The 25440-nt window shown below is 41.0% G+C and overlaps 3 protein-coding genes across 4 annotated transcripts in view; 2 read left to right on the top strand and 1 right to left on the bottom strand.

Annotated features, from left to right (window-relative positions):
* washc4 (WASH complex subunit 4) overlaps positions 1 to 25440 on the top strand; it is a 124659-nt gene that overhangs the window by 42600 nt on the left and 56619 nt on the right. The gene's annotated exons all lie outside the window — the stretch shown is intronic.
* etfbkmt (electron transfer flavoprotein subunit beta lysine methyltransferase) lies at positions 6916 to 10665 on the top strand. Its single transcript, XM_033968793.2, has 3 exons — positions 6916 to 7389; positions 7467 to 7597; positions 9876 to 10665. Exons 1-3 carry the CDS (start codon positions 7121 to 7123, stop codon positions 10223 to 10225), a joined length of 750 nt encoding a protein of 249 aa, XP_033824684.1. The 5' UTR covers positions 6916 to 7120; the 3' UTR covers positions 10226 to 10665.
* On the bottom strand, positions 13734 to 23623 carry si:ch211-106e7.2 (uncharacterized). 2 transcript variants are annotated; one of them, XM_055222241.1, is made up of 4 exons: positions 23443 to 23623; positions 14308 to 17764; positions 14185 to 14241; positions 13734 to 14105 (listed from the first exon to the last, which is right to left on the bottom strand). In XM_055222241.1, the coding sequence occupies exons 2-4, from the start codon at positions 17732 to 17734 to the stop codon at positions 13987 to 13989; spliced, it is 3603 nt and encodes a 1200-aa protein (XP_055078216.1). In that variant the 5' UTR covers positions 17735 to 17764; positions 23443 to 23623; the 3' UTR covers positions 13734 to 13986. The 2 variants fall into 2 exon arrangements, with proteins under 2 accessions (XP_055078216.1, XP_033824121.2); XM_033968230.2 differs by having other exon boundaries at positions 13743 to 14105; positions 23125 to 23569.

Here is a 25440-nt window from a genome sequence, read left to right as displayed (position 1 = left end):
TTTTGTCGGGGAGAAAACAAATTGCAAACGTACAGCACTTCAGAGTCACACTGAGATCCAACGTTTATGTAAATTTGTCTGAACACATTCTGTACTGGACAGGAGACACGGCACGGAGGAGACTGATGGACAATGGTCTACAGTCCAACAGCCAATCAGGACGCACGACACAATGGTCTACAGTCCAATAGCCAATCAGGACGCAGAACAAGTAAAAAAACATGTGAAATTGCACTAAAAAAAATCCGCGAAATAGCGACACCGCGAAAGGTGAACCGCGATATAGTGAGAGACAACCATAAAGGTAAAAGAAACATGCGGCCTGAGCTTGAGGGAGAATATTTTCGAGTAACGACTCCGTGTTCGTTGATGTAAATGATATATTTTTAAACTCTTTTTGTGGCATTTGGTTTTAATAAAGTTGATGTTGTTTAAATCATATTGTTCACCATTATACACTGCACAGCTCTGGACTCACTACAAAAAAGCAGGTGGATTATAATGAAGTTTTAAGGTGCGACTGAGGAGACCACGATGGACGAGTGCGACTGAGATATTTGACACTGCACGAGGGAACACTCTGCAAACTGCAACTAAGAACTTTAATGTACAGTTTTATCTGCAAACTGAATAAGTCAGAAAATGAAATAATAAAGTTACTAACAAATATAAGATTCAGTGCAGTTCGTTATCAGTCCAGGATGTGGAGACACTGCTCTTTTTAAATGTTTATTGTTTGTATTGTCACTGTCCCTGTCTGTTTTTAAAAATGGACCATGAGCCTGAAATAAAGACGAATTGAATAATCTCCTGTCCTTATTCTTAAACATCTTTTGTCCAGTGTTTTAGAGTCTGTATCATTCTAGTAACAATCAACAGCATTAAAATAGTCGACCATTATAGAAAATAGTCATATATACTAAAAAAAACAACATCTTTGGCCTGATTATTCCGAATGTTTCCAGCCGTATTTGTCAAACTTTCATTTTCCCACTGAAGCTGCCACACTCTTGCACACGAAGCCACTTTTGAAAGACCCTTAATTAAACTCATTATGCTGCACATGCCTTTACTGCCTCTATTTTAAGCGCCCGGGCGAGAACTGTCGGCCCATTCGCTGTTTGGAAGCAATTTGAGCTGTCAATCATGCCCGGTGTGGCCTGGGTTAATTTGTTTTGTACAGTGTAATAATGCCTCCATCAGCAGAATCGGGCGGAGAAGCTTTAAAAACACACAGGCTATAAATAAACAACACGTGCTGACATGAGAGTGTTATGGGCAAATATTGATCAGTGTGCAGATTTCTCTATGCCCCTCCCCCCGGAAAATACTGCATTCGTGTCATTTATCGTGTGCGTTTTCTTTTGTGGTTGATGTATCGCTGTGTTTCTCAAACGGTGGAGCGTGTTCGGTGTTACGATCCAGCTTGTTTAGGGTCAGGGAAGTAACAAAACACAACCAAGATGGGAAAAAAATGGTAAAGTAAGAAGTAATTTAGTGAACAGAGTTGTAGAAGTAGACGGTAAACTAAACAAAAGGAATCTAAAATACTTAAACTGAAGGTGCTCGCAAGGTTTTAAACAAAAGAAACAAAGGTAAAGTTTAACTACGACAGATTTTACAAATACATAACAAAATCTTGATAAATAAACACAGAATCAGTACTGACAGACAAAAGAGACACATACACGCACAAAATGGCGCCGAAAAGGTGTCCAGAATCTTCTTAAACGGGGCGAGGCGGCTGCAGGTGAGACACAGGATTGGTCAGGCTGAGAAACCGTCCTCCAATCATCAGAAAAGTCTCACACGGCCAGGATTTCATGAGGGAAAGGGACAGATTCAGGGACACACACGAAACATAACAAAGACAAATACAAACAATGAAAAGAACTGGATCCACTTGTGGGATTAGTCCTTGTTTCGACCTGTAGTTTACTCCTGTTTTAGACCAAATATTTACTTAAGTGAAAGGTTTGTTTATCCACTGATCTGAAGGTTGGTGGTTTGAATCCTGCTCTCGACAGAAACATCATTAGTTGAGAGTTAAATCCATGGACCCACAAGTTGACGGTGCAATTCCAGCTCCCACAGATGAATCCTGTAGTTGTGACCTGGCGATATATAAAAATGTGTTTAGCATCAATATGAGTGATCTGTTTTTATCACATTTAAGACTTAACACTTATAAATAGACTAGAAGAGAGGCCCCAGGGAAGACCCAGGACACGCTGGAGGGACTATGTCTCTCTGGCCTGGGAACGCCTCGGGATCTCACCGGAAGAGCTGGAGGACGTGTCTGGGGTGAGGGAAGTCTGGGAGTCTCTGTTTAGACTGCTGCCCCGTCGACCCAACCCTGGATAAGAGGAAGAACATGGATAAATGGATGGATACAGCTTTAAATGAGCAGAAGCCATACTATCTTGAATTGAATGAAAGCTCTCAAAAGAAATGAGTTGTTGTTTTTTTTATTAATGTTTGTTTTTGGAGGGGACCCGGATGCACTAGGGCCCGTCCGTCCATACAACTTTAGCACAGTTTGCTCACATTCATTATAAATGATCTGCTTCTTCCTTTGTTTTGGTCACATGAGCCGGGCTGTAGCAGGTAGCTTTTTTAAATATAGTTTAACATGTGCGTCGGACCTGCTGTGCTCATAAAATGCAGATTTCTGTTAGTTCAATGGATAATTACAGTTGCTTCTATGTATTTAGCTCAGTGTCAACACACAGTTTGCCTCGTGTCAACAGTTCACAGCGTGTCATGTCCCGGTCCCATACGAAGCAAACAAACGCTATAATGTTCTGGGATGCAGTGTCTATAGGAAACACAGATTTAAACATGGGACGCTGCAGGTAGAATATAAAACACTCCCTTCAAATCAGGCTGGAAATCTGTGGGTAATAATGGACTCGGACTTGAACTTTAACAGCCACATCAAATCAATAACGTCTGCAGCTTTTTACCATCTAAAAAACATCGCAAAAATCAAAGGTAAACTGTCAAAACCAGACGTAGAGAGACTTATCCTGCGTTTGTGTCCAGTAGATCAGACGACTGTAACGTCCGAGCCTTAACACAGAACAGAACATCCAGAACACTGCTGCTCGGGTCAGGACTAGAACCAGGAAGTACTTCACACATGTGTCCTGTGGCTCAGTCTCTGGCTCCTGTGGCTCAGAGACTTTAAAGTAGCTCAGTGTGAACAAGTCTCTCCATGGACCAGCACCAAAGAACATCTCCCACATGAGCCACAAGAACCATCTCACATGAGGAGGACTAAACCAGGACTAAACCAGGACTAAACCAGGACTAAACCAGGACTAAACCAGGACTAAACCGGGACTAAACCAGGACTAAACCAGGACTAAACCGGGACTAAACCGGGACTAAACTAGGACTGAACCAGGACTAAACCAGGACTAAACTGGGAATAAACCAGGACTAAACTAGGACTAGACCAGGACTAAACCAGGACTAAACCAGGACTAAACCAGGACTAAACTAGGACTGAACCAGGACTAAACCAGGACTAAACTGGGAATAAACCAGGACTAAACTAGGACTAGACCAGGACTAAACCAGGACTAAACCAGGACTAAACCAGGGCTTAAACTAGGACTGAACCAGGACTAAACCAGGACTAAACTGGGAATAAACCAGGACTAGACCAGGGCTAAACCGCCGCTAAACCAGGACTAGACCCACAGGACCAGAGCCGCAGACAAACACACAGGTTGTTGTTCATTTACGCGTCTTTAATCGACTGCTAAACATCCACATTAGTGATGAGATTCAAGGCTCTTTTAGGGGATCCAATTTCAAAGAGCCGTTTAAAAGACTGGCTCTTTTATTATGTATTTAAATGACAGACGCCAATGTGAGAACTAATTTTAACAACAAAATAATCACTGAGAAACGACCAAGGCTCAGATGTGTTTAAAATAGTTCAAACTGAGAATGGGAGAGTGTTTACGCTTTGAAATTATGAATGATCCAAGTACAACACTCCACTACAATAATCATCTAACTATTACGATGCCAAATACTTTTTTGGGTTTTTTTTTTTGTTCATAAATCTCTCACTTTGTGTTGGCCCAGAATTTATCAGAATAAAAATGCAGAAAATTTTCAAAGCAGAAGATCTGGTTCTTTTAAAAAATGAGATCCGCTTCCAGCCATTAAGGAACCGTTCAAAAGAGCCGACTCGTTCACCAATGTCACATCACTAATCCATTAATCGTTCCTAAATCCACACACAGCTTTTGGCCGTTTCTTGTTTCAGTTCTCTGCAGCGAGTGACCAGACCCACCTACAACAAACTTTAAAACGTAGTTCGTGTTTACCTCTTAAAAACTCAAGTATTTTCCTGGATCAGCGCACATTCTTTTAACACTTTTACATCTTTAATCTGCATCTTTAATCACTGTTTCACATTATGACTCATGTGTGAGCGTTTGTGAGTGTGTTTGTGTGTTCTTCTTGTGTGTGCTGCTGCATCTTGGCCAGGCTGGATTTACCTGATAAAATATCGAATAAACCGGATTAACAAAGAGGAAGTTTTGACCCTTCACCTTCTCTCGTAGCAGCACATTACATTCTGAACTATGACTGTGTCCCTTGGTGCGTCTTTTGTGTTATCGGCTGTGCTTCTGTGGTACAAATTGTAGTTTTGTGCGTTGTTTTTCTGTAAGAAAGCGTTACAAGCCACACTTTTCCCTGTCTAATCCTTTAATCTCACGAGAAGGCTGTACGCACCTTTGTGTTTTCCATTTACATGTCTGTGGTTTGATCATCCTTTACACAAATGCTTATGTAAAAGTGTTACCTGTCTGAGGTGAGAAGGCCAAATACCCAGACAGACTGACCCCGAATGTAAATTGTTCTTGGGGAAAGGCTTGGACCTCTGACAGTGTCTAAGTGTTGCGCTCTGGACCCACTGCAGCAGAAACTCTGTCTGTCAGTAGTGGGAGCGTTTGTTTACCGGTGCAAATATAATAAACCAACATAGACAGTCTTCTTGAATGTTTTGGTATTATTTTGCAGATAATTCCCACAACAGCTTCCAATAAAAAATGAAATGGCAATAAGTAGTAGTTTTATTTTTGGTTTGTTTGTATGTAGCCAACACAAAATTTACCAAAAAAAAAAAAAAAAAGGTGGACTCTGCAAATAATGGTCCATAGAAACATTTTGCACAGATCTTGGTTCAAAATGGCACAGAGCGACACAGGCTGGACAGACTATAGTGATGAGGACAAAGGCACCAGGCCTATAATCTGCAATCAAGCACAAAGAACATTCAGCTGTAATTAAGTTCAGCCAAATTAGCTTAATAGGCTAATACGGTGTAATATAGGCCTATAGGTTACGACAATATGGTCACATGGTCACGTTTTTATACAGTGCTTTTCCACCTTCAACGCACTTAAAGAGCTTCATATCAAGGAACCACTCACCCAGTCACACTCACATGGACCAGAGTACACCAGAGTACATACCCCATGTACAATACTGAATACCATGTAAATCTACTGAAGTCACTTTACTGAGATTTATTCTGTTTATATGCTGCACTGTTACTCTTTTGTACATAAAAAGAAACAGTGTGTTACATTAGAGTCTATTTTAGTTTATTTTATGTATTATTTTATGCTATTATCTATTATCTTGTTTTATTGCATGTTACTTTTTTCCTGCTGTTCTTGAACTGTGCGGTGCAATACTGGAATTTCCCCACTGTGGGGCTAATAAAGGCAGATCTTATCTTATCTTAAAGGTGAGGAGGGATAAGTGTCTTGTCCAAGGACACAACAGCAGCATTCACCTGTGGGAGCTGGAATCGCACAGCCAACCTGTGGGTTAGTGGATCTGACCGCTCAGCTATTGATGTTTATGAGCGGGATTTGGGACACTTTGCTGATAATAAAAGAGCTTGTAATTAATATGCACAGGGCCTATTTTGGACTCATTTCTTAGTTGGTATAAAATCTGAGAGACTTCAGTCAGTGTTATTTTGTGTTCTGGTCATGTTCAAACACAGTTTTCTGTATTTTTTGCTAAACAAATGACAGTATATCTCCCTCTTTACTGTTGGTAGGGATCAAATTGGTCAAAAGTAGATACACTTGGGACATTTCTTGAATAAAACTGGGACAAATCTGAGTTTTTTGGATAAATCTGCAGGGACAGGGGACACAAGGCTCAAAACTGGGACTGTTATATAGGGACGTCTGGTCACCCTAACTGTGACATATAGGTCTACTTACTCTTACGTAACCGATCAGTAAATTGAGCCATAGACTGTATATGTATAAATACATTCTTTATACAGTTTGTGAATTAGTCCCACTTTACTTTTACTTCACACTGCAGCAGCTAGAGCCAAATTGATGACAGTCAGTGAGATATTGTTGCATCATATTTAGAAACTCGAGCAGAAAATGACTCAAAAACACGGGGGTTATAATTACTTCGTGTTTTACTTCCACATAACCTCATTTTACTGTCAACATTTTTTAATTGGATGGTGCTCAATTACCGAGAGTTACCGCCAGGGGGAGCTGCACCCCGTCTACTTTTGATACAGTTAGTAATGTGTTTGTAGCTTACAGTCTATTTGCTTCATAATAAGTTAATAATAATGATTTGCATAAAGTCTATGTTTTTAGACAAAGCCAAACAGACCTAAGATTATTTTACCAAGCTGTGTAGGATCTCGGCTGTATTATAGAGTAAACCGCACACATGTTTTGTTAGTTTTTATTTTATTACTTAACCCAAAACGTGGCTAAAATAGAGAGTGTTATTTTCATTGAACATTGACACAAACCTGTGGCCTATTTTCACTGTTTATCCTCAGTAGGAACTAGGAACCCCAGATGATTTAGTGGCGGAATTATTTAGGTGTAGGACGCTCAAAAGTGTCCGGGTTAAATGTTTGTATCATGGAGTAGGCGATTCATCTTGTGTACTCTTATCTATTCTTTATCAAGCAAACACGTTTTTGGAGATTTTTTCGGTTAAATAATCTCCAAAATGTTGTGTATCTGTTTTGCTTTTCGTTTAATTTATACCACGCAAAGTATGCTAGTTTGTGACACATGTAGCTAATGTAAACATGCACCTCCCTGGCGTCTCTGTGCTTTTTCGTGCCTTTAAAACATCTTTAAGAAGACTAATCAGAGCACGTAAATGTCACACCGATGAGTATATTCGGAGATTTATTTTGGAAAACACTGAAGTAGGAGGGGACCAGTCTCTGACCCCTGAGATCCGCCTCAGACTCTTCACGCCCAAATGCAGATTCTGGAAAGAAAGACCTGAATTATGGCCTTTTAGCGATCCATTCTGGGCAATTTACTGGCCCGGGGGACAGGCTGTTTCGAGGTTAGCTAGAACTGTGTCACGAAACGGATGATTTGTTGCTTTTAGGCCAATGGTAGACGGCTCTATTTGTCTTCCAGATACATAATGGATAACCCAGAGATGTGCAGGGGCAAAGCTGTGCTGGACCTTGGCAGTGGCTGTGGAGCTTCAGCAATTGTAGCCAAAAAGTGTGGCGCTAAGGACGTTACTGCCAACGATATTGACACTGGTAAATCACTTCTATCTGTCAATTAAGCAGTGGTGGGTACTAACAAAGTAAAAGCAGTTAAGCAATCTACAGAAGTTCAGATACTTTTACTTTTGCCTCACAACATTTAAGAGCAGTGTCTGTACTTTCTACTCCACTACATTTGTGAACTGGACTGAAAGTAAAAGTATTTTTCTTATTGTGTGAGACCTGCTGAAAAGTCTGAGGGTTTTTAACAAGTTCATAATTTGAGCAAATAAAAATATATGTTATATAAATATTGTTAGGCGTGTTCTTATCAAAATGACGACTGGATTCGATCAGTTCAAATCTCAAAAGTTTATTCCCCTGACAGTTACAATCTAATACAGTACCCGGGGTCAAAATGATCTATCCCTCGTATGTGCAGCAGGCTCTGTCTGCCTTTCCCTGGCCCCATAACGTAAAAATGTAACATGGAACATGAATATGCAAATATTGTGATGAGTAGTGTAAGAAATGTTCGTTTCTGGTGCAAGCGTCAAAGAGGACTAAGAGACTGAAGTATAAGTCAGAAGAGTTTAATGAGTTCATCACAGGTAAAGTTAACAATGAAGCACCGGACTCTCAGGAAAGGATAGGAAGAGAGTCCTGAGATGTTTGTGTTTCCAGCTTTTATAGGCCTCCCAGTGTGTGTGTGTGCGTGTGTGTGTGTGAGGCGGGTCTTCCTCTTGGCAACATGTGATTACACATTAAAAACCTTTTGGCAAAATCCCTGAATGTGCATTTTTAAGTCAATCAATCTCATTGTTTTATGACCCTCACAGGATGGGGGGCACTCAGCCCTTGGTGAACAGGGGCATAGGTGGGCCTAGGTGTTATCTTCTTGGCCCCAGTGCTGTAGATTGCTTTATGACCCTCTCAGGGTGGGGGTCTTTGGTGAATGGGGCTACAGGCATCTGGGGTAGTATTACATTGTTAAAAAATACCTTACAGTAGGTTGGCGCCTTGGTCCCTCCTTCCGGCCTCGTTCACTTCTCCGGGCAGCACCGGTTTGTTTTTCGGCCTTGGATCTCATCCGGCCACCTTATCTCTGTGAAAGGAGTTTCTGCAAAGAACCAGCTGTCCCCCATAACTCAAATCTTGCAGTGTTGCCTGTAATATGAGAGTATTCTACTGAGTGAATAGTTTCGGTGTTAGTACATATTGTTCAAACTTTAGCATGAACATGGTGCCCGTTAGACGACCTTCAAAAGAGTACAATATTCAAAGGATACATGAATTCAGTATACAAATAGTGGTTACATGACAATATTCAAAACTTCTATGATTTCAGTATCAAAAGATATATATGTATATGTGATGCACCTAAGAAGCTTTATTCAATCAATATGCATTCAATAATTTTGATATATGTATTTGTAATGCAACTCAGAGCTTTATTATTTGTCATACCCTTCAATATATATGTTTGTTATATCTGTTTTTAATGTTTTTTTTCTATACTATATTGTAATTTTCACTTTATAATATTTTACTCTTGTTTTTAGGGAGACAGGTCTGCCATCTGTCCAGGGACAACAGATGAAAAATAGCCTTTTGGCTAATTCTGGTGCATTTGCAGCAATGCTATTAATGTACACTGTCCCTGTCAAATAAACCAATAAATAAATAAAATATACAAATAAAAAGATCAATTTGTTTCTGTTTAACAAAATTCAGCTAAATCTTTATAAAAATTACATTTCAAGTTTTATTAGAACTCAAATCCTGCACAAAATACTTTTACTCTTTTAAATGAGTATTTAATACTTTTACTCAAGTATTTTTTATGTGAAACTTTTACTTAAATAACAGCATTAAGTACTTATTCCATCACTGCAATTAACCACGTCTCAATTCATGGGTTCAGCTTCCTGCTATGGAGATTTAGAACTTTTCACCATTAAATTGTTAATTGCTATGGCCCTAATTTTTCATCATTCTGAAAACAAAGATATACATAGAAAATAGCACCTAGAGTTTTATTTATTTATTATTTATTTATTTATTTATTTAATGGGGCATCTCTACAAATTACACATAGTAACAGCTTCATTAATTCCAGGGATAATATACATGGGTTTCAGACTGATGAATTATTGGGACTGTTGCCATGGCAATTAACAATTACCCTATCTTTTGAAAGGGGAAAAGTCCTCAAAATGTTGCATTGAACAGGAAGCTGAAAGCCATACATATTTTCATTATCATCCCTACAGCAAAGATCTAGAACAAGTTCCTTTAATATGACGTTAATACAAATTCATATCCTCTTAAGTTGCAGGACTTGTGACCATCATGAATTCAGAACTGAACAACCTGGCGCCCCCCGTGTGTTCGGCCGACAATATGATAAGCTCGGAGCCCAAGCCCTTTGACCTGATTCTCCTGGGAGACATGTTTTATGATGAGACCCTGGCTACAGCTCTGCACGCCTGGTTGGACACCTGCATTAAAACTCACGGAGCCACAGTGCTTATCGGAGACCCAGGCAGAGCAGCGTTTGAGGGGCACAACATTCATCACCATCTGCATCACCTGGCCCAGTATGAACTCCCACAGTCAGTGAGAGAGGAGAACTATGGTCTTATCTACAGCAGTGTTTGGTGCTACAGGCCTAGACTTTAAACCTGGACTATGTGGAGGGCCTGCCACCTGCTTGTGTCTCCATGGAGAAGTGTGTAATCAGACTTAAATGAAGCATGTCCCCCAGCATACCGCTACATGGAGAGAGCCCGCACAACTGGCAGAGGTGGGGGCCTAGCTGCCTTTTATAGCAGTAATATTGAACTATCCCCTGTCACTTCACCCTGTTTTGCTTCTTTTGAATCCCTGGTTTTTAACTGTAGAAAACCATTTCCACTGACAATAGCCCTCATATATCACCCCCCCCCCCCCCCCCCCAGATCACACCCAAATTTTTTATCAGACTTGCACAATCTACTTACCTCACTCTGCACACCCCAAAGTAAACATTCTGGTTACTGGTGACTTCAATATCCACATGGACTCCGATAACTGCCAACTAGCCACCAATTTTAAAGAAATCCTGGACCAACATGTCACCTGCCCCACACATAAAAGAGGGGGTCACACTCTAGACCTTGTAATAACTGACTCCCTCCCTGTCACTGGATTACAGGTGTATGATGTTGGTGTCTCTGACCACCTGGCAGTCACTTTCACCATCCCTGTGCCCTGTCTCACCACCAAACCGACCCGACAAATTACCTTCAGGAACATTAAAAACATGGACTCCACTTCCTTCTGCCAACAGCTCCAGTTTCTCTCCCCCCATCTTCACTCATCAACGGACAACTTAATGGATTTTTACAATGCTAACCTTGTCTCCATCCTGGACTCCCTTGCTCCATTAAGAACCCGGACTGTAAATTTCACCCGCTCTGCCCCGTGGTTCACAAGAGGAGCTCAGAGAAATGAAGAGGGCGGGCCGTGTCCTGGAGCGTGCATCCATAAAATCCGGCCTAACGGTGCATCAGTTGGCCTACCGGGAACACCGCACAACGTACTGCAAAGAATTCACCAAGGCCCGGTCAGAACACAACTCCACCAGAATAAATAACAACATAGGTAACTCAAAAAAACTTTTCTCCACAATAAATCATATCCTCAATGCTCATATCCCCCCATTCCACAGCAATACAGATTTAAACTGCAACCTTTTCATGCAATTTTTCACATCAAAAATAGATAACATCCGTACCTCATTTCCACCATTCAACAGCGCCACACTCGACCTACCCTTAACACCAGTCACAAACATACTCACCCATTTCACTGTCACAATGCAGCAGGAGGTCGAGAAGATCATCCATAAATCTAAACCATCCACTTGCCCACTCGACCCTCTCCCATCACCCCTGCTCAAAACTCACCGCTCCTCCATCAGTCCCCTCATCACAAAAATAATCAATACCTCTCTAGAAACAGGCCATGTCCCCAGCACCTTCAAAACTGCCATTATCAAACCCCTCCTCAAGAAACCCACCCTGGACCCCAAACCTCTGTCAAACTACAGACCAATATCAAACTTCCCATTTCTCGCAAAAATCCTAGAAAAAGTTGTCACCACCACCACCTCAAATCCAATAACCTGTATGAAAAATTTCAATCTGGTTTCCGCCCCTCCCACAGTACAGAAACAGCCCTCATCAGAGTCACCAATGACCTGATGAGGGCTTCTGACTCTGGTTCCACATCCCTCCTCATTCTTCTCGACCTCTCTGCTGCATTTGACACCGTAGACCATCACATCCTCCTACACCGTCTCCAGCATTACACAGGTCTCTCTGGCACTGCCCTTCACTGGATTCACTCCTACCTCGCCGACAGAACCGAGTGCGTAGCTCTGGGGGAAGCAAGATCTAGACCCCACACTGTTATCTGTGGGGTCCCCCAGGGCTTCCTGCAGCTAAATGTCTCCAAAACAGAAGCCATCCAAACTGGTACCTCTCATCAACTCCGCTCCTCTCCAATCACCTCTGTTTCATTTTTCGGACACACCATTCCCCTCTCTCCCTCTGTAACAAACCTGGGGGGCAAATTTGACCCCCACCTCTCCTTTGACAATCATGTCACCTCCATCTGCATCTCCATCTCCTTCTTTCACCTCCATAATATCTCCAAACTTCGCTCTTCTCTCTCCCTCCCTGCTGCAGAGAAGCTCGTCCATGCCTTTGTCTCCTCCAGGCTGGACTACTGTAACGCTCTCCTCATCGAGGTCTCTGGCAGGAGCATTCAAAAGCTCCAGTATGTCCAAAACAGCGCCGCCAGGGTCCTGATGAGGGTGCGTAAACACGAGCACATCACCCCCATTCTTCACTCTCTGCACTGCCTCCCCATTCACTTCCGCATTCAATACAAAGTCCTCTTGCACACCCATCACTGTCTCCACGGTGCGGCCCCCACCTCACTGAACTGCTCACACCACACACCTCCACTAAGACTCGGTCAGGCCAACAGCACCGTCTGGTCATGCCCAGGACACGGCTCAAGACCATGGGCGACAGAGCCTTCTCAGTGGCTGCTCCCCGTCGCCCTCCCAGACCATCTCAGGGCTCCACAGACGGTGGACGCTTTTAAAAGAGGAATAAAAACTCACCTTTTTACCTTGGCCTACAGATAAACACCGGCTATTGTTTTATTGCTTTTACACTAATTGTTTTCTGTTTTTAATGTTAATTGTCTTCAGTTTTTAATGTCTTTTTTTTGCACTGTAGTACTTTGAGATTTGTTGTTCAAATGTAAAGTGCGTTATAAAAAAAATGTATTATTATTATTAATCCCTCAGTCATCCAGGTATGATCCAACAAACAAACATAAACTGTACACAAAAGGTGTGTTTGTTTCAGTGTCGTTAGCTCCTCCCTGTCTCCACCAGCAATCTGACCAGAGCTGAAGGAGCGGCTTGGATAAGCAGCGAAACGTCTTCACTCAAACAACTTTTTCTTTTACTATCTCCATGGAGAAGTTACTGCTTTGCCGGGAATATTCCACAGTATGGCGTTACGTCATCGAGAGAAGTAACTGCGTGTTTCCTTACACCACAACACTACAATATTCTGAATAAAATCTCTGTTCCTCTTATTTGTGTTTGTTTTTGTTACAGTATTTAACTGCACAAACCAAACAATTTTATGATATCAGGAGACGATGGCCATACGTTGGTACTGAAGGTCATGCAGAGTTCTGGATGTTCTGCCAACAGACAAGATAACAAATTTTGAAACATGATAAATTATATTATTGAATCTACTTTATATTACAAAATAACCATAAAGCAGGATAATCACAGTGAACCATTTTGTAAATAGGTAGCAGAATAAACTAAATGTAAGTAATAAAAGTGTGAAAATGTATACAAAATGTAGAAGGATAAGTCGATTTAGTTATTGTGACAGCCTGATACTTGTTCTTCATTCCACGTAGAACACACATACTTGACAAATTTACAGGGAATCAATAGAACCACAGGCTATTGTCCTTAGACTCCTGACACAACTGTTCAATTCTCAAGGTGGACAGTATTCAAAAGACATACCATTAACTATTAATTCTGTAATAACTGATTCCTCACTGTTGAAATATGAAGTACACTAACAATAAAATGCACAATGCGTTATTTGAATCTTTTTATTTAAAAAAATAAAACTAATTAAAAAGTAAAGAAAGTCATACAAAATGAGGTAATAAAGGTTATATCTTACATATTTGAATATCAAACATTGAAAGAGGTAAACACTGGAAATTCACAACTCAATTCAACTGGAACCTTTACTTGGGATTCACATGAAATAACTTATTTCACCAAAAAAAGATGGATGAGAGAATCCATTTACAATGGTGGGTTTAAGATAATGTCACTCATCCTAGGACTTCTGGTTCATTTTGTGTCGCCTCTGATACTCCTGAAACAGGCTGCTGGATTCAGGGGATGAGGTTGGGCTTCGTGTAGGAGACTTGTTCGTGGAGTCACCACTCCAGGCTCCTATAAAGCAGCATTACAGAGTTTTGTTTCATTTTTCATAACACAGTTTGTTAAAGATTAAAACTGTCGCCCCTCTTACCTTGCATCTTTAAAACTTGCGTCTTTTCCTTCACTTTTTCAGCAACTGTTTTCTCATCTGTTGATAAAAAAACACATATGTTAAATATTATTCGAAAATCTTATAGTACTTTGTGAGCGTTACCTGCAGTGGAAGCCACAGCTGAATCACTGTTCTTCGATCCCTCCTCAAAGCTGAAGGAACTGGGCAACACGTTAAATTTCAAAACATTTTCTTGTTCAAACTCCTCAACATCCTTGGGTTTGTCGAGTAAAGTCACAGATTTTGAGACGGTGCTGGTTCTCCTCCTTTTACGACATAGGCCATCATCAGACTCATTCGCTTTTCTTTTTGAATTCACACCTTTGCACTTCAAAGTCCTGTCTCCAACTATAAAATAGTTTTTATTCTTTCTCCAAATTTTAATTGTGGGCAGTGGGAAGCTCTTCCTCCAGTTTTCATGTATCCGTCTTTTCACCGAGCTGCTGCTTAGAGACTCTGCGCTTTGAGTGTCACTTGTAGTTGAAGAGTTCATTTTAACGTAAATCCTTTCAGGAGGCTGGCGAGACCTGTCCATCAAAATATTTCCTCGCCGAGTGCCTGCAGGAGAGCATATTTCTTGCTTTGACCCAAATACCGTCAATTCGATTCTTGCACCGGGCGCAGAATTTTTACATTTTGAGAAGCTCTCGAACAAAGTCTGTGATCTTAAATGAGACGAAATTTTGCATTTTTTGGAGGGATGCAATAATGAGGCATCAGAAGTGCCCATAATGGATTTCCTGACATTTTTCTGCGCACCATCATGAGAACTGACAGGTGGTGAGGTGGAGGGCTCTTGTTTTTTCTCTGCCACCTTTGCTACAGTCTCTTCCTTCTCTGTCCTGCACTCCTCCTCCCGTTCCTTCATTTCACAGCTAGTTTCATTAGTAGTTACTTGCCTCTCGTGTACTATCAAAGTTTGTAATGCATTTCTGTCTGGGCTTGCAGTGAGAGAGCTTCCTGTAAATTTGGCCACGTCTTGTTCATTAGTGCTGTTCGAATGGCATGTTTGATTGGCCTCAGAGACTTGGCTTTCATCCTCATTTTCGCTTAAAGATATAATTGAGTTAGGACTACTGCCTTCTTGTGTGTCCCCTGGTGCAGTGAGAGGAGCTGTAGAAACGACCTCTTCTGTCAAGTCAAAAATCTCCTTAGAAAAACCATTATCTGTTTTGAGTGATTGTGGTTCTTTGTCTTGATTTGGCACTACTTTGCACTTGCACTCCCCCTCTGAAGCCAAACCCAAATATTTCTCCTTCCATTTGTCAATACAACAGATCATCTCTAATGTAGTCGCATTGCACGTTTGCTTCTCGGGCACATTTTGTTCGTTTGGCACAGTTTCTTCTGATCTGGGAGCTGAGCCGTTGTGGTCCATTTGTTCAAAGATAACTTTTGCTTCTTCTGGGCGTAAAACTTCAATTTTAAATGAGCAGCTTGAGTCACTTGAGTGCTCACTTGATTCACACTGGTTTTCATCACGGTTTTCAGTTTCTGACTGTAGTAATGCAGTGATTTCTTCATCGATATTGCTCTTACTGTCCACAGATTTAATGCCACCATCAGATTGGTCATTTTGAGTTAAAAGTTCTACCAATTTGGAAGATTTGATCCCAGTTTGAACAGTTTGTGTTTGTTCACTCTGATTGTCTGTATCGTTGTCGTCATCATCCTCAAACAGAGTACATTTAAAAAAATAGGGCAAGCCAAACTCTTTATCAATGTCGTCAAGCTGGCTGTTAATATTTAACCATGTGGAGGTGTAAGGGATTTTGTCCACATAAACCTCACCATGCTGAAGTACGTGGAATTTGTTGAGATCTGTTTGGCTTGTCACGTGTGATAATACTACAGTATCGAGACTGAGCTTCATACATATCTTCATAAACCCAGTTGGGTGAAATAAACCGGCTTCTCCTGCAGTTGTAATAAGTGTTCTCAAGCTACGGTCAGATTTATTTTCATTCTCCATCTCTGAAATTTTGTCTTTCAACATCTTCAGAGTCCATTCAGTGGTTGGTACAGAGGAGAGTGGTTCTTCACTTGGCTTCTTCTCTGTTGGGGTCTTTTTATTCCCTATTTTTTGTTTACACCCTCCAGAAATAGGCGAGGTTTGAGGAGTTCCCATAAGTAACTGAGCAAAAGATAATGGTAAAGAGGACAGCTTGGGTGCGGCATCAAGTATTTTTGACATTTCGCACAGAGATGGCGAGGAGTTTTGAACACCAGCTTTCTTTGAGGAAACACTGAAACTGCTTGTCAATTGTTGTGACTTCTCTGGGGTACTAAGTTGTGCATCCTTCATTTGGTTATTGCCGGAAAAACATGGTTTTGATGAGGCATTCGGGGACGGTTTGTCTGTAGGAGAGGGATGGTCGTCAGGAGAGTTTTCTTGCGACAAGGGCAAAACTACCGCGACGGCACGCAGGGCACGATTGGGTGATATCTGAACTGTACCACTGGACGCTTGTGCAGCAGCTGTGTCGCATTTGTTCATTTGAGCGCCTTGGGTCAGAGGCGCGTTAAGATTCACACTTGGAACATCATTAATTTTCTGGTAGGACACTGACTTCGTACTGGCTGAAAGGTTGGCGGAGTGATCCTTAGTTGGCACATTCTTCACAGTCTGTGGAGGAGCAGGTCTTTTGTTTAAGTGTAACTGTTCGTTCGAGTTTTGTGATAAGCAAGTCGAAGACGGCAGCTGCATTGAACAAGCATTGTGGTTCAGATTTATGAAATGTTGCTGCGCGAGCTCCTGATTTGGACAGTGCCTTTGAACAGGGACAGCCGTGAGTGTGTTATTACGAAAATGTGCGTTTGTCGCTTGACCTGTCCATATGTAATTTGTTTGAGGTATGCAGTAGTTCATTTGGGTACTAACTGCGTAAACGTTTTGTGGACTGGATACCGGAGAAGAGACGGTGTACTGATTTTTGCCAGAAATGGCTTGTGAATAGGAAGGCAAAGAGAGAGCTTTTTGCTGGGAACACTGGTTGTAGATGTGACTTTGAACAGAAGCTTGCGTGTTGTACCCAGCCTGCGTTGTAGATGGAACGGTAGAATTGTTCATTTGTGCTGTAACATTTTCAGTGTGCGAACTTTGATGCACTCCCTGTGGTTCATAATTATTAAAACACACCGTTGATTGTGGGTTTCCGGGGTTTGGCGTCTTTTGCGCATGGTTTACTTGCTGCCTAACTACTGTGTTCATTTTGGCATTTGGAGTGTAGAGGGGTGATGCGTTCTCTGTAGAGTTTGGATAACAACCCTGGTGGCCACTTGCTGGTAACTGATTGTTTGCAGTCCCAAAGTCTTGTCTCTGTGTAGACACCTGCTTTGTCCCAAAACTGGACATGGTAAAGTGGCCAACCAGCAATGCCATTTGATTGACTGGCAATAATGAGAGATAAGTTGCGTTGCTCCCATTATTACTGCTTGTAGTCTGGTTGAAATGAGGAGGATGTGTTAATGGAAGCTGCCCAAACTGTTGACACTGTCTGTTAGTAGTAGTCCATGCGGAGGCTTGCATTGTGTCCACTCGAAAGACCGAGACAACCACCTGGAAGAGGAGAGAAGAGGAGATCAGACAATGGATGACTTTAAGATTCAATAGCTATCTCTGCTCTGGACATTATCAACTTTTCTTTAGACTGACTATTATCTAGGCCTGATGACAAATACTGTACATTTTGGTATTCACCGTTTCATGGGGAGTTTAAACACCACGCTACAGTGTTTAAGCCATAGACTGCATAGAGAAGTAGAAATGTTTTTTGCTCACAGGGTAATGAAATGAGCTCACAAACTGTAGCTTTAACATGAACATGGAGGACTGATGGATTCAAAATATATATTCAAGTTATATTATGTCTCACTGTTATCTCACTGTTCATTTTCAAGGTAATGTAATGTTCACTCTTATTATAATCATTATATTCATTTCAACTATGTAAACTATGTAATCTGCACTAATGTTTGTTCTTGAGTCTTGCAGAAAATGTCTTTTGAAAGTTGCAGGATCCCACGGGAAGAAGGTCACTCTGAACTTGCGAAACCCTGAAACAGAAACATCTTGGGAATGACCTTTAGAAATGCAAAAACAAAATAGATTTCTCTGTGAATTTCGTCATGTTTTTACACTGCTTGCAAAGTATGTAAAGTATGTCCCCCATCCCTTGAGAGTAAGCAGTGCATTTGTAACTAGGGTTCCTAAGTAAATAAAAGGAGGAGAAAGAAGATGGAGACTTCAGAAAGAGGGTGCGAGGTGATTTGTAACTGAAGGTTTTTGCCTCCCCGCTCTTTCTCCTCAATATTGAGACAAAATAATCTCTCGTCTTCTCTTCTCTTCTGAACTGTAATATAGGTTAAAAGGGTGAACCTATCAAGGACACACAAGGTTTGCTTATTCTCACATGGACGGGCCATGCCTCAAGTGAAAGCTCAGAACCTCCAGCATTGATTAATCATTTGCTGCAGGTGCTGAGAAATAAGGAAACCTGCAGTAAAATACCTTTTACTGCAGGTTTCATTACATTTAACTCAAATCTTGACATGACCGACCTGATATAAAGGCTCAGAACAGCAGTCTGAATAAAGATGTGATGGCTCCACTGTGTTTTTAAACTTCAGACACCTTCACTAGAATAATTTGGATCATTTCAGCTCTGGAATTGCCAATCTGCTACTGAACAAAAAGGTGAAAGGAGCTGTTAACTTGAAAACTACCACAAGATGACATCAAAAGGTGGAACAGATAATTTTGAGCTTTGGAGGTGTAGACAGACAAATAAAAACTAATAAAGCAGGGTTACTGAAACATGTGCGAATGAAACAAAACATAACTCCATGATTCTGAGGAGGGAATAACATTCTAACACGACTTAAGGCTTCTTGGAAAGGCGCTTCTGAAACTGATGTCTGCAAAGTGAGCTTTAACTGTGCATGCAGGGTGTCATATAGCTTCTGTGGTCATCTATGCCATAACCACAGCTCTACTTTTAGCAAACCTCAGCTGGGCTATGGCATTTGGAATTTCTCAACAAAACCATGTGCATGATTGTGATTTTAACTGATCGATTCCAGTCGTCATTTTGATAGAACACGTCAACACTGCTATGGCACTAAAAAGGTTCAAGTCCTATCTAGAAGACAAGGAGTACTTTGTTGAAATTCAAAAATGTGTCTCAGATAAAATGTCCCTGACCTGTGGGGTGCCCCAGGGGTCAATCCTGGGACCCCTGTTGTTCAGTCTCTACATGCTGCCGTTAGGCCAGTTAATACACAGCAATAATGTGTCCTACCACAGCTCTGCAGATGACACTCAGATCTATGTCTCACTGCAGCAGGTGAATATGGGCCAGTGGATTCACTCTGCCACTGCGTCCAACAGATCAGTGTTTGGAGGCAAAACAACTTTCTTCAGCTAAACTCAGACAAGACTCAAGTCATAGTCATCACTTCTTGCTTCTGAAGAGTGCAGACGCAAACCTTCCTGCTTCCTTCTTTACTTAATTTTTAATCATTTTACCTCTTCCAGTGCTGAAAGATTTGTTTAATTATGATTTTCTTTTAAGTAAACCAAGACTTTTAAATCATTTTTACATTTTTTAACTAAATTTTGTGACGAGCCAGCGACATGTCTGGGGGAAGAAACCAAAGGAATTCTTTCTGCGAATGTTGTCAGAACTATCAACAACAAATTAATGAGCTACAAGCACGGATATTTGTTTTAGAATCTGAAAAAGGACTTCACCAGATGCTCCCTGTGACTTCCAGCGGTAAACAGCCTACAGTTACTTTCAAAGAAGAGGGTGAAAAAACTGCTACCTTCAACTTAAACCTGAGTGATACGGTGTCTTTTTTGTAAAGACAAGAATACCAAGCCAACGCAACAAGTGATAAGAGACAATGCTAATATAGTTACATCACCCAAAATACAGCTGACAAACAGATTTTTACCACTGTCACAGACTGATGTTGATGTTAATATACACACAGAAAATAGATTTTTGTCACAAAACAAGAGCAATGAAGTTGGCAAAAGAGCGGTGGCAAACAGGCGGTCTGTGCCAAACGTCAAGGTCAGAGATACGCTGCTGCTAGGAGATGGTGCTGTCAGAGATGTGACTCACAGAGGAATCCAAACTTGCTCTTATCCCAGTCACACTGTTTCTGAGATTACAAAACTCCTGCCAAAAGTTTTGTCAACATACCAAGGAGCTAAACAGCTAATTGTGCACATGGGTGCAGTTGACACCAGATTGGAACAGACTGAAATCTTGAAAAAGAATTGTATTATATTATTGGAGGAGCTTGATAAAATGGGGGTTAATACATTCATCAGTGGACCTCTTCCTAGCATAGACAGACTGAACAAATTTACCCGGCTGTTTCAGCTGAACACATGGCTGTTCAACGAATGTGTAGACAGAGGACTGCACTACATTGAGAACTTTGATCTATTCTGGAAACGAGAGGACCTGTTCAAGGGAAATGGCCCACACCTGAGCAGAGGTGGAGTAAGAGTGTTGACGGATAACCTCCTCCACGCTCTGAGGCACCGGCCTGGACAGGGTTCTGGGCCAGTGAGAGAAAAGAGGAATGAGAGAAGCATTCCTGCTGCACCAACCACAGACCGAGCCAATGTGTCAGCACCACAACTACAACCACCACCTCCCCCAGCGAAGGAGTCACCACCAGCAGCACCACCACCTCCCCCAGAGAACAAGTCAGCAGCACCACCACCTCCCCCAGCAAGGGATTCAGCAGCACCACTGCCTCCCCCAGAGAACAAGTCAGCAGCACCACCACCTTCCCAAGTGAAGGATTCATCTCCAGCATCACTTCCCCCTGCGCCCTCATCACAGGCCTTGAACCTGTCTGTGACAGCCCAAGTAGAGGTTTCAGTCCCAGCAACACCCCCATCACCTCCCCTGCCCACAGCCCTGGGTCCCCTTTGCTACATCTACTTCCTCTAGGGACTCTTCACTTTCCTTTTCCTCCCCACCTTCACCCTTGGCCCTTCCCAACCATCTAGAAAGTCTCATCAGATCAGGAATTAAGATGGCTCCCCTCACACCTAATGTAGTGCTATCAAGAGTTCTGGCATCAACTATACAGAACTCTTCCCCGTAGCCACCTATGCCCCCTCATCTTTCACCCAAACTCCCCCCTGCCCCACCTATTCGGCCCTCACCTGGTCCCTCACCCAAACCCCCCCTGCCTTTCCCCAGAGCTGTTATCACCAAGAGCTAGGACACACAGGGCCTCTGCTGTCTCAGGACATACAGTCATGATAAAGATAATATCATGCTGAGGCCTGTGATGGAGCTATATCTACATCTACAGTTACACCACATAGACTGATTAACAGAAGGACAGTTAGACTGTCCAATCAGAGACATTTAGGTCATATTTCCTGTAAGAAGATAATATCCAGCCCCACTGAAACTAATCTGAAAATTGCTGTGCTCAATGTCAGATCTTTATGTAACAAGTCATTTTATTTCTTATTTTAATCTTGATTTTATGTTTTTAACCGAAACATGGCTCGACAAAAACACAGGCAATCTGAAACACGAATAAACAAAAAGGGTGGAGGTGTGTGGGCATTTTTAGAGTTAATGTAGTTACTCACAAGTTGTCATTTGGGGTGTTTTCATCTTTTGAATTAAAATGGAGCTAAAACAATCCCCCTCTGCACTCATATACAAACCTCCCCAGCACTATCTGAGCTTTATTGATGATTTTACTGAGATGCTTTCAGTCGTATGCACAGACTTTGATGGTTTAGTCATTACAGGTGATTTTAATGTACATGTGGATAATGTGTTTGACAGGAACGTTAAAGAGCTCAGTTCTGTCCTTGAAACCTTTGGTCTGACTCAGCACGTCAGCGAGCCCACCCACAACAGAGGACACACTCTGGACCTGCTCATTACAAAAGGAGTAAATATTTCAAATGTCAATGTGGTGGATGTTGCTCTGTTTGATCATTTCTGTTTCTTTTTTGACCTGTCTGTTATTCACAAAGCAGTGAATGGTTCTGCAGTTTTTCGAAGGAGAAACATAAATGACAAAACAGGTGCACTGTTCACAAAGCAGCGGATGGTCCTGCAGCTGTTCGAAGGAGAAAGATAAATGATACAACAGGTGCACTGTACACTTTCAAATCAGGCTAGAAATCTCAGGGTAATAATGGACTCAGACTTGAACTTTAACAGCCACATCAAATCAGTAACATCTGCAGATTTTTACCACCTAAAAACATTGCAAAAAACAAAGGTAAACTGTCTAAGCCAGACTTAGAGAGACTTATCCATGCATTTGTCTCCAGTAGGTTAGATGACTGTAACGTCCTGCTCACTGGCCTCTCCAAACGAGCCTTAACACAGAACAGAACATCCAGAACACTGCTGGTCGGGTCAGGACTAGAACCAGGAAGTACGAGCACATAAGTCCCGTGCTCAGGTCTCTGCACTGGCTTCCTCTAGCTGAAAGAATAGACTATAAAGCAGCTCTGCTTGTGTATAAGTCTCTCCATGGCCTAGGTCCAAAGTACATCTCTCACATGTTAGAGCCACATGAACCATGCAACACTCTGAGGACTAAACCAGGACTAAATCAGGACTAAACCCGGGATTAAACCAGGGCTAAACTAGGACTAAACCAGGAGAATCAGTGTTTCAGTTTACTGCAACTAAAGCCTTGAACATTCTTCCTGAAGATGTGAGACAAGCATCTACTTTGAAAATGTTTAAATCCAGACTGAAAAGGTTCTGTTTAGCTGTGCATATGACTGAAAGGGTTTAATTCTGCACTTTTCTCTTTTAATATTAATTTAAAGATGAATATTTATGTTTGGATTTGTTGTATTGTGATTTGAATGTCTTTCTTTTTCTGTAAAGCAGTTTAAATTACCTTGTGCATGAATTGTGCTGTGCAAATAAATTTGCCTTGCTTATTAACGCGGCTCTTCAGATCAGCTCCTGCAGCGTGTAACAGCGAGAGACACAGAGACACTCCAGAGGGACACAGACAGGAGAAAGTCCACGGAAACCCCCTCTGTTGTCCCGAAGGCGAATATCCAACACGACTGCAACAAGTTTGAATCAGGTTGCACTGAAAAAGCCCCTGTTCTTTGTGCCCTGCTGCATTCTTAAACTATTTGGGCGGTTGACAAACTTCAGTTCGCTGTTTTTGCAGAGACTAAATGCAACGACAGTTTGAATTTCTTACTTTTTGTTCCTTTTTTTCAGTTTCTTCGTAGAGTCGCGCGTTGTTTAAATTCCAGTCGAGTTCATTTCACAGTAAACAAACATCCTGCGTATCTTTTTCCAAATGTTCTGCCCTCATAGTGACTGCAGCCATGGGATCCGGAAGAATATGAGCGCAAAGGGGCGTGTCTGTGATTTGCGCCACGCCCACCTCAGGGTCACGGAGTTTTAAATCCTGATTTGAGTAAATTTGTGAAGATATTTCTCCATTTTAAAACACGTAAATGTGAAGTATCCACATTTAGCCTCTAACCTTTTAAACTGAATGTAGGTTTATTAAAGCTGAGATAATGACGGGTTATCTCGGTCAAATAACGCACGAGGAGCAACGGTTAAATCCAGAGGTGAAAGGTCACGGAGTACTGTACTTAAGAACAATTTGTAGGGAACTGTACTTTAGTAAATTTTACAGTTAATACTTTTTACTTCACTAGATTTGAGAGCACATATTTTTACTTTCTACATTACATTTTTGCCTGGACTGAAAAGTAAAAAGTACTTTTCATTTGATTTGAGGGTTTATTTTTATTTTTATTTAGTTTTCGATTTTAATTTTATTTTTATATTTATTTATGTGTTTTAGTTTAATTTTTTATTTTTAAATGTATTTATTTATTTTAGTTAAATTTTATTTTTACGTATTTATTTTTATATAAATTAATTTATTTTATTTTTATATTTTTATTTTACTTATTTCGTGGAAACATCCTGACTAAAGTTTTTTATTTCAAGTTTCAGCTTTGAGCAAACAAAAATAAAAACACAAAATTCATAAGAAAAACTAAGGCATTGATTTGTATTGTTACTATTGACCAAAACGTGTATCTTTTTTTTTTTCTTTTTTTTTTTTTATCAATATCACTACATTTTACTCTGAAAGTACAGTAAGGTACTGTGATACTTTTACTTATTCATTTTTTTTCATACTTTTTTTCATACTTTTACCTAGTCATTTTTTACCTCTGTATCTGTACTTTTTCTTAAGTAACAGCATTGAGTACTTCATCCACCACTGGTTAAATCACATTCTATAGTGTCCCAATTCAACAGCTGCATCCTTCAAAGGACCCGGCTTCTCCTCCGTGGACCGCAAAGGCTGTGCATAAATGGCACAGGTCCACGCACATTAAATTAGAAAGATTATTTTATTTATTTATCTTTATTTATACAGGGGAACCCAATGAGATCACTTGGGTCACTTTTTCATGGGCGCCCTATTTAAAATACAATACAAACAGAAAAACAAAAAACAAGTCCATATAAAACTTTAAAAACAGGAGCAGGTTTGTGTATGAAAGTTTGTTATTGGAGTGTGTTTCATTTTTGTGAAGCAGAACAGCTAAAAGCATCTGTCCCGTCTCAGTTCCGATGCAGCTCGTCCTCAGATTTATAGTCATGATTACACCCAGTGATCAAATAGTCGAACCATGAGCCCAGGATATCAAAATAAATCTCATCTAAATCTTATGTCTAAAAACACAAACACACTAGTATGTTGTGATGGAAATGTGTGTATCATGCTGTGAAGAAAATATTCTTTTCATATGTCTTTGTGTGAATGCATTTGATGTGTGAGTGTCAGACATTAACACTGGTGCAGACTCTGTGTCCCACACAAAACTATGTGGTTCTGTGTGTTTAAGTGTAACAGCTAATTAACTCATGGGTGTTAAACAAAGTCGCTCCGCTTTGATATGTATGTAGCTGATCTGTGTAATTCCTCAGTCGTCCAGGTCTGATAAGATAAGATAAGCCTTTATTAGTCCCACAGTGGGGAAATTCCAGTATTGCACCGCACAGTTCAAGAACAGCAGGAAAATGGCAACATGCAATAAAACAAGATAATAGATAAATAGCTTAAAAGAATTTTAAAATAGACTTAAAAAATAAACTAAAAATACACTCTGTACAATAAGAGTAACAGTGCAGCATATAAACAGAATAAATAAATATAAGTACA

Source organism: Periophthalmus magnuspinnatus, chromosome 6 (genome assembly GCF_009829125.3).
Source record: "Periophthalmus magnuspinnatus isolate fPerMag1 chromosome 6, fPerMag1.2.pri, whole genome shotgun sequence".
NCBI lineage: Eukaryota > Metazoa > Chordata > Actinopteri > Gobiiformes > Gobiidae > Periophthalmus > Periophthalmus magnuspinnatus.
Note: the sequence above shows the minus strand (reverse complement) of the source record. Positions and strands in the feature narration are given on the sequence as shown.